Source organism: Chiloscyllium plagiosum, chromosome 32 (genome assembly GCF_004010195.1).
Source record: "Chiloscyllium plagiosum isolate BGI_BamShark_2017 chromosome 32, ASM401019v2, whole genome shotgun sequence".
Taxonomy (NCBI): Eukaryota; Metazoa; Chordata; class Chondrichthyes; order Orectolobiformes; family Hemiscylliidae; genus Chiloscyllium; species Chiloscyllium plagiosum.
Window position 1 is genome coordinate 20,993,754 of NC_057741.1, and position 9,729 is coordinate 21,003,482.

General features: G+C 40.6%; 1 protein-coding gene across 3 annotated transcripts in view; it reads right to left on the bottom strand.

Moving 5' to 3' along the window:
* intu (inturned planar cell polarity protein) overlaps positions 1-9,729 on the bottom strand; it is a 119,081-nt gene that overhangs the window by 41,096 nt on the left and 68,256 nt on the right. For all 3 annotated transcript variants that reach the window (XM_043674187.1, XM_043674188.1, XM_043674186.1), the window contains 3 exons: positions 7,723-7,812; positions 6,415-6,492; positions 3,133-3,322 (listed from right to left, as the gene is read on the bottom strand). In XM_043674187.1, the coding sequence (XP_043530122.1) occupies positions 3,133-3,322; positions 6,415-6,492; positions 7,723-7,812 (358 nt within the window). The remainder of the gene's footprint in view (positions 1-3,132; positions 3,323-6,414; positions 6,493-7,722; positions 7,813-9,729) is intronic.

Here is a 9,729-nt window from a genome sequence, read left to right on the forward strand (position 1 = left end):
TTGTTGTGGTTCTGTTCGCCGTGCTGGGAATTTGTGTTGCAGACGTTTCGTCCCCTGTCTAGGTGACATCCTCAGTGCTTGGGAGCCTCCTGTGAAGCGCTTCTGTGATGTTTCCTCCGGCATTTATAGTGGTTTGAATCTGCCGCTTCAGATTGTCAGTTCCGATTGTCCACTCATCCACAGATCATCGACCTGGACCCACTATACCGACCACTGCATCGGACAGTTGGAACTGACAACCGGAAGCGGCAGGTACAAACCACTACAAATGCCGGAGGAAAGGATCACAGAAGCGCTTCACAGGAGGCTCCCAAGCACTGAGGATGTCACCTAGACAGGGGACGAAACGTCTGCAACACAAATTCCCAGCTCGGTGAACAGAACCACAACAACGAGCACCTGAGCTACAAATGTTTTCACAAACTTTGAACCCTCTCTATAATTCTGATGATTTTATAAACTTCAATGAGGTCACCTCTCAACTTCCTACACTCCAGTGAAAAAAGTCCCAGTCTATCTGTATAACTTCCTTATAACTCAAACCTTCATTCCTGGCAACATCCTGGTGAATCTCTTCTGAAGCCTCTCCAGCTTAATAATGTCCTTCCTATAACAGGGTGACCAAAAACGGACAGTACTTCAGAAGAGGCTTCACTAACTGCAACTTCAACATAATGTTCCAGCTCCTATACTCAAAGGACTGAGCAATGAAGGCAAGAGTGCTAAATGCCTTCTTAACCACACTGTCTATATGTGATGCAAACTTCAAAGATTTATGATCTGAACCCCTCTCTGTTTTATGACACTACCCAAGGTGCTACTTTTAATTGTATAAGTCTTGCCCTTGTTTGTTTTACCAAAATCCAATAACTCACATTTATCCAAATTAAATTCAATTTGCCAATTGACCTAATTGATTAAGATCTCTTTGTAATCTTAGATAAGTTCATCACTGTTGACTATACCATTAATTTTCAAGTCATCCACAAACTTACTAATCATGCCTTCTATATTCTCATATAAATAGAACATTGAACATTACAGCGCAGTACAGGCCCTTCGGCCCTCGATGGTGCGCCGACCTGTCATACCAATCTGAAGCCCATCTAACCTACACTATTCCATGTATGTCCATATGCTTATCCAATGACGACTTAAATGTACTTAAAGCTGGCAAAATTCATTATCTTTACTGTAAATATAAATCATTTACGTAAGTGACAAACAAATGTTTCCTGGGCTGGAGAGTTCCAGTTATGAAGAGAGATTAGACAGGCTTGGGTTGTTTTCCTTAGAGCAGAGGAAATTGAGAGGACCATGTTTGAGATGTATAAAATTATGAAGACCATGGACAGGATAGACAGGAAGAAACTTTACCGTTGTGCAGGGATCAATGACCAGTGATCATAAATTTAAAGCAAGGAGCAGAAGCTTTAGAGGAAATGTGAGAAAAAAACTTTTTCAGCCTGAGGGTAGTGGAAATCTGAACTCAATGCCTGTAAGGGTGGTAGAGTCAGAAAGCCTCATAATATTAAAGTAGTATTTAGATGTGCACTTGTAATGCCAAGACTACTTGGCTTTGGGCCAACTGCTGAAAAATGGGATTAGAATAGTTAGGTGGTTGTTTTTGACTGGTGCAGATGCCCTTTTCAGTGATGTAAATCTCTACGACTGTAATATTTCTTTATTGTGCTTCAAAAAGGGCTTGGGATAAATCAGATGTAATAGCAGCAAGAGGCCACTGAGTGGCACTGAAGATTAAAAAACATTTTATAACTTTTTTCCTTGGAGATCATCTTGTGCAAACATTATGGAATTTTACATTTTAAAGAGGATGCTGTAATTAATTTTTTCTTCAACAGCAAAGCATAAATTCATTATCTTTAATGTTATTAGATATTTCACTCTGAGATGGTACAATATTACTATCAGTTTGAATATCATAAATTGTAACTTTCAAGTAACACACATTGAAAGAAAAAGGACATGGGAAATGTGATTAAAAAAAGCATGCATACATTGAACTGGTATGAATTGACTGTCATGAAACCTTCCAGTTATGGAAAGATCATGCATCTATACAGTTAAAATACACCATATAACATGAGCTGAATTAATAAGATTACAAGGGTATGTTCTCCAGACATTTCAGGGGTTAGAACTTTGCATTTGAAAAGTCAGTTTACAAGGCAGCAAACAATATATGTCTCTAGTTTAACAGAAGGCCTAAAGTAATCCAAACAAATCACGACAATCAATCGTTATAGATAAAACAAAGTTTGATGGGCATTGAAACTTAGTGAGGTCCTTCGATTATTATGTGCAACGGCAAAGTTAACAAGTTACTGACGATTTCCTCTAACTATAGTGAAATATTTGTGATGAAATGGGAAGCATCTTTAGAAGAATATCAATTCCCTCTTGTGATTAGTAACTCTGAGCTGTACAAAGAGCTACCAAGGCAGGGGATCAAAAAAATGTGATAAAGACATAGGAAAAGCTTTGAGGAGGAGAAGCAGATAGGCAGAGTTGTTTAAAGAATAAATTGAGCACTGAAGGCACAACTGCCACTAATGCAGCAATTAAAATTAGGGTTGTCAAAGATCTGGAGAAATGCGGTGATCTCAATGAGTTGATGTGCTGGAGGAAGCTTCAGAGAAAGGAACAGATGAGTCTTGTAAGGATATTAAAGCAAGAATGAGAATTTTTAAATCCAGATGTTGTCAGTCCAAGATCTAAAGAAGTTAAGCAAGCACAAAGAGGAAAGGTAAATAGAATTTGGTGAGTTAGGAAATATACAGAACAGTTCTGGACAAGCTCAATTTGGAGAAGGTTTAGACTGAGAAAATAAACCATGGTTACATTTTTTTGAGAAGTTGTTATCAGTTCTTGCAGGGTTTTTAAAAATTATTTGTCTCTCTATAAAGTTGTCTACATCTCTCACAGCTTTTGATTATTTTTAAGTAAACTGAAGAGAAAATGTTTAAAAACTAAGTTACAAGTTTGCTACTCAATTACCAGAGAAAAACTTGCCTTGCTATTATTGTACAAAAAGTTGCAAACAAAATAGGGCATCAAAATGTTTGACTGCACACACAAGTTGTAATAGTCCTTTGAATTTGGTTAACTTACTTTGATATCCTGGGGTAATGTTAGCCACCGAACTCCAGGCAGGCTGTCTGAAAATAATGTGCTTGAAATACTGAAACACTGGGAACTGGGACTTGTGTTGCAGTTTAACTTGGCTGGCTGAATAGCTCGTTGGAAGCTCAGATTGAAAAAGTGGTCTAACTGGGGAACATTGTCCATCTTGCAAAAGGCACTGAAGGAGGACAAGACATAGAATTAAAAATGCAGAGCATCAAATTGGTTCATTAATTGCTCAAAAGCAGAATAAAACATTAAAACTAAAATGACAATAACTTATATAACAAACTATCAATTCTGCATTATTATCTTAGATGGTTAGGAGTCACTTTCAATCTTTGAATAGTGTAGCTAAAAGTAAATAAATACCCCAAGCCATCTGCTCTTTTGTCTAGATGAAAAGCAGTTTCATCATCACAGATCACTATAATTAATGGTAATTTCAGCACTGATTTCCAGCTCAAGCTATTTTTGGTTTGATCTGAACACTGAATGCTCATTTGATCAGTGGCAATTGAATTAACCAAAAACTGGGAATTGTCAAGCCTGAGTTTTTGAATCTAGATGGGGGATTTAAACATTCTTTACCAAAAGTGGCTCAGTAGTACCACTACTGATTGAGCTGGCCAAATCCTAAAGGACATAGCTGCAAGACTGGCTCTGTGCAGGTGGTGAGGGAACAAAATAAGGAAAAAGCTTAATTAATCTCATCCTCATCAGCCAACCTTTTGCAGAGGCACCTATCAGAATTGACAATATTTTAAGGAGTGAGCACTGTAGTCTTTGTGGAGGAGTTCCGTATTTGCAATGGGGAAATGCAGGGTGGTAATAAAACTGTGATAAATGAGATATTTTCAAACAATCTAGCAACTGAAGCTTGGGCATCCATGAAGAACTGTGAGACATTAGCAGAAACAGAATAATATTTCACCACAATCTACGATCTCATAGCCCACATTTCCCCACTCTACCACTACCATCAAGTCAGGGGGTCAACCCTGGTTACAGTGAAGATTGCAGGAGGCTATGCCAGGTAGCAGCATCAGGCATATTTTCTTAAAAAATGAGGTGTCAATTTGTGAAGTTACAAATTGTGACCTCATGAACCTTATAAGTCTAAAAGACAAAGCTTTTCAAAAACCTGGAAACCTCTTTAGAGTGCATAAAATAATCAATCAATCAAATATATAGCCTTTCAAAGCCCTTTTCAAAATAAGCTCATAAAACTGTAAATTAAAACAAAGCTCACTCTTCCTCAGACCTCTAGCAACAACCCCTGAAGAACCCCATTATGGATGTTTGGAGCTCAGCAAAGCATTCAGAATGTCATTCACAACATAACTTATCAAAAAAACCTTGCATAGCTGACTACATCAAAGTCTTTTGAAATAGCCTTAGCAGATGACTGTCTGTTACATTCCTTTAAAGGCTGAACAGATGGCTGAATTGTGAACAAATATAAAAATTAAAGAATAGGTACATCTCAATAATGTTGAATGCGGAACAGCACTTCATCCAGTGATTGATATAGTCTGATTCATCCCAACATTTTCATAATGCTAATTAATGCCACTTATAAATGTTACTTTCCAGTTATGTCTACAAAGGCTTCAGAAACCCATCCACCTTGCTAAAACATGTCAAACTCCAGGAAATATAAAATTGAAGTAGGTAATGATGTGCAAATCCTGGCATTAATTTTTATATATGATTGTCACAATCCCCATGCTTTCTAGGTCAATTAAAAGAACAGCTAGTAGATTCAAAACTAAATTTTGGAATTTCAGTCATTCCCTCACCCAACATCGGTTTGTCCCACATCAGGATGAAACGATTTGGTCAAGACTCTGCATTAAAGGCAAACAATACTTCAATTTGATGCCTCTTCCAAAGATGACATCTCTGTCAACACAGTGCTGCCTCATAGCTGCACTAAAGTATAGGCCTAGTTTACAGACTCAAATCTCTGGAATGGGTGCTTGAATTCACAATGCTCTGACTTAGAATTGGCAATTTGATACCAGTATTCACTCAACTCCATCAATAATATCACATCAATGATATAATACACATCAAGGCACCTAAACATTAGCTGTTCTTTAATCTAAATTCCACTGCTCAACCATATCTGAAACAATCAATATCTTTCAGAGTATACATTGTCTTAACCCAGATAGCTCAACATGACAAGGTTTTCACAAGCCTGCCAAAAGATGGGACGACTCAGAGGGTGGTGGTGGAGGGTTGTTTTTCAGACTGGAGGCCTGTGACCAGTGGAGTGCCACAAGGATCGGTGCTGGGTCCTCTACTCTTTGTCATTTACATAAATGACTTGGATGTGAGCATAAGAGGTACAGTTAGTAAGTTTGCAGATGACACCAAAATTGTAGGTGTAGTGGACAGCGAAGAGGGTTACCTCAGACAACAACAGGATCTGGACCAGATGGGCTAATGGGCTGAGAAGTGGCAGATGGAGTTTAATTAAGATAAATGCGAGGTGCTGCATTTTGGGAAAGCAAATCTTAGCAGGACTTATATACTTAATAGCAAGGTCCTAGGGAGTGTAGGTGAACAAAGAGACCTTGGAGTGCAGGTTCATAGCTCCTTGAAAGTGGAGTCGCAGGTAGATAGGATAGCGAAGAAGGCGTTTGGTATGCTTTCCTTTATTGGTTAGAGTATAGAGTACAGGGGTTGGGAGGTCATGCTGCGGCTGTACAGGACATTGGTTGGGCCACTGTTGGAATATTGCGTGCAATTGGTCTCCTTCCTATTGGAAAGATGTTGTGAAACTTGAAAGGGTTCAGAAAAGATTCACAGGGAGGTTGCCAGGGTTGGAGGATTTGAGCTATAGAGAGAGGCTGAACAGGCTGGGGATGTTTTCCCTGGAGCGTCGGAGGCTGAGAGGTGACTTTATAGAGGTTTACAAAATTATGAGGGGCATGGATAGGATAAATAGACAAAGTCTTTTCCCTGGGGTCAGGGAGTCCAGAACTAGAAGGCATGTGTTTAGGGTGAGAGGGGAAAGATATAAAAGAGACCTAAGGGGCAACGTTTTCACGCAGAGGGTGGTACGTGTATGGAATGAGCTGCCAGAGGATGTGGAGGCAGCTGGTGCAATTACAACATTTAAGAAGCATTTGGATGGGTATATGACTAGGAAGGGTTTGGAGGGATATGGGCCGGGTGCTGGCAGGTGGGACTAGATTGGGTTGGGATATCTGGTCAGCATTTATATTGTGCTTGTCACAATTTTGCTTGAGTACTTGCCTGTCTAATGAGCTGTACATAAACTTCAAGGTTCTCACAACATTCTTGATCATGTTCCTGAGCTGTGGAAGAGGTACCCTTTGAAGGAAAGAAGAATCTGTCAACTTAGCATGTGCAAGTGTTTGAATGAACAATAATTACTTTAGTAAGTAAAGAAAGCTATTTCACAAGACTTGTTGTTTATATTATGCAAGGAGGAGGGGAAGTGGGTAACAACCATTTATATGTCATTGTTAATGCAGCAAAACATTCTAAGGTGTTTCATAAGAGTGTTATCAAAAAGTGATACATAGCCACATAGTGAGATATTAGGATTGAGGACTAAAAATTTGGTTTGATGAGGAATGTTTAAGAAATGTCATAAAGGATGTGAAAAATAGAGTACTGGACAAAGATGAGTAGATAATGATAGTGTGTTTAGGAAGATATTTTCAGATTGAAGGGCTATGCAGTTGTCGGCGCAGTTTCAACTAGTGCAGTATTGAAAATTAGGGATATGCAAAAGGTCAGACTTAGAGGAGTGAGGATATCACAGACCACTGAAGGGTTGAATGAGCTTACAGAGATAGGGAAGGATGACACCATGGTTGAAAACAAGGACGATTACTTTAAAATGGAAATATCGGTGAAACAGACATCAACAAACAGAGCACCCAGGCAAGGATGTAAAGTAGCATGTGGGCAGTGTTTTTTTTAACCCAAGTATATGTAAGGTGCCAAGAGGGAGGCCAAATGGGACAATGACTTTAATCTTCTTAATACGGAGTTAGAAGAAACTTTGGGCCATCAGTGCTGGATGTTGGACAAAACAGAGACAGTGTAGCTGCTCAGAGACGCAATGGTGGTAATGAGACAAGGTTGAGTATTTAAAAAGTGTATATGTGGAACCTGACACAGTTTTTGGATGATGTCAATGAAACATAGTAGATAAATAAAATATAAGGAAGGCATAGGGAATCAGAGGCAATGGAGTAGGAATTCAGGGGCTTAAACAGTCAATAACTGCTTCCTACATTAAACCTATGATTACACTTCAAAACTACTTGATTGGTTGCAAACGCACTCAATACAAAAGCAAATCCTTTAATTATAAGTGCCACAAATAATTGAATATTCTCCTCATGTTTGCAAAGCCAAATCTTGTAAAACACAGATTTAGATATGTTTGCACATCAGCTTTAACGTCTGGGTTCTGAACATCTGAATACAATTCTTTCGGAATGCAAAATGTTAATAGGCAAATATGCATTATTGATTCCTTTTCTACAAGATTTTCTACAGGATTAACCACATTTTGTTAATACTTGCCTTTCAGCTGGCAGTCCTATCAGCAGCAAATTGCTACCTTCCTTCCAATAACCTACGTTAATAAGTTTTCCATTCAGCAGGAATGATGAACTAGGCAAGAAAATTGCACAAAAAAGCGAACTGTTAAAAACATTTAAAGAAATATTCGACTTTATTATTTTCTTTTGTCATATAGATAAGTGATATACTAAAACATTCGACAAATAAAAGGACCAGTTAATCCATTTAAGCTGTCCCATATAATTCTGAAGCATTCCATCAAGAAATTTCTTACTCTCTCGGATCTGTAGCAGTATGGGTGCATCTTAATTTCTACACTGTACCAGAATGGTTAACAGCTAAGTCTTTACAAGGTTGATGGGAAAATGTGGCCAACTTCACAGGTACAATAGCCTACTATGCAAGGCAGAGGCAGGCACTGCTCATTAATCAGGAATCTGGTAATAAGGAATGCTAAAAGGCAGCCTGACCTTTGTGGTTTTCAAGCTACTAAATTAAAGACAGAAGGGAGAGCAATGAAACAGATCTTGTCTATACAGCTCTGGATGGATGCTTTTAGAATCACAAGGCTCCTGGGTGGTAGTTGAACATTCTGGAACTTTCAAGTCAAAACATATGTGTGCTTTGAAAACATCAACAACACAACCAAGGAACAACCATCACAGAATCAGGACCCTGAGTCTGGACTTCAGAGAATAAAGATAGACCTAGCTGAGTGATTGAAGCCTGGGCCAAGTATCCCTCACTAGTGTTGCTAATACTTCAGTGTCAGTAGTAATTCTGGGGCATGCTTTGTATGTAATTGGATACTGTAGTATTAAACTGGCTGAGTGGTAAATAAAGAAGTAGGTCGCAGTAATAGTACAGGCTGCAAACATTGTGTTCACTAGCAGTAATCCGGGAAGGGAACAGAGTATGTTTTGCAGTCCCTGAGCTATAGTAGTCACCTTAAACCAGAACTTAAAAATGTGTTGCTGGAAAAGCGCAGCAGGTCAGGCAGCATCCAAGGAGAAGGAGAATCGACGTTTCGGGCATAAGCCCTTCTTCAGGAATGAGGAGGGTGTGCCAAGCAGGCTAAGATAAAAGGTAGGGAGGAAGGACTTGGAGGAGGGGCGTTGGGAATGCGATAGATGGAAGGAGGTGAAGGTGAGGGTGATAGGCCGGAGAGGGGGTGGGGGCGGAGAGATCGGGAAGAAGATTGCAGGTCTTTGTAGTAGATGTCCGTGTTGATTCGGTCGCCTGAGATAGAAACAGAAAGGTCTAGGAAGGGGAGGGAGGAGTCCGAGACTGTCCAGGTGAATTTGAGGTCGGGGTGGAAGGTGTTAGTGTAGTGGATGAACTGTTCAACCTCCTCGTGGGAGCACGAGGTAGCGCCGATACAGTCATCAATGTAGTGAAGGAAAAGATGGGGGGTGGGGCCAGTGTAGTTGCGGAAGATGGATTGTTCCACATACCCTACGAAGAGGCAGGCATAGCTGGGGCCCATGCGGGTGCCCATGGCTACTCCTTTTGTTTGGAGAAAGTGGGAGGATTGGAAAGAAAAGTTGTTCAGGGTGAGGACCAGTTCGGTCAGTCGAAGGAGGGTGTCGGTGGAAGGGTACTGGGTGGTACGGCGGGAAAGGAAGGAGCGGAGTGCTTTGAGTCCTTCGTGATGGGGGATGGAGGTGTACAGGGACTGGATGTCCATGGTGAAGATGAGGCGTTGGGGAAGCGGAAATCCTGGAGGAGGTGGAGGGCGTGGGTGGTGTCACGGACGTAGGTGGGGAGTTCTTGGACTAATGGGGACAGGACCGTGTCGAGGTATGCAGAGATGAGTTCGGTGGGGCAGAGGCAGGCTGAGACAATGGGTCGGCCGGGGCAGTCAGTTTTGTGGATTTTGGGCAGGAGGTAGAAACGGGCGGTGCGGGGTTGTGGGACTATGAGGTTGGAGGCGGTGGATGGGAGATCCCCTGAGGTGATGAGGTTATGGATGGTCTGGGAGATGATGGTTTGGTGGTGGGAGGTGGG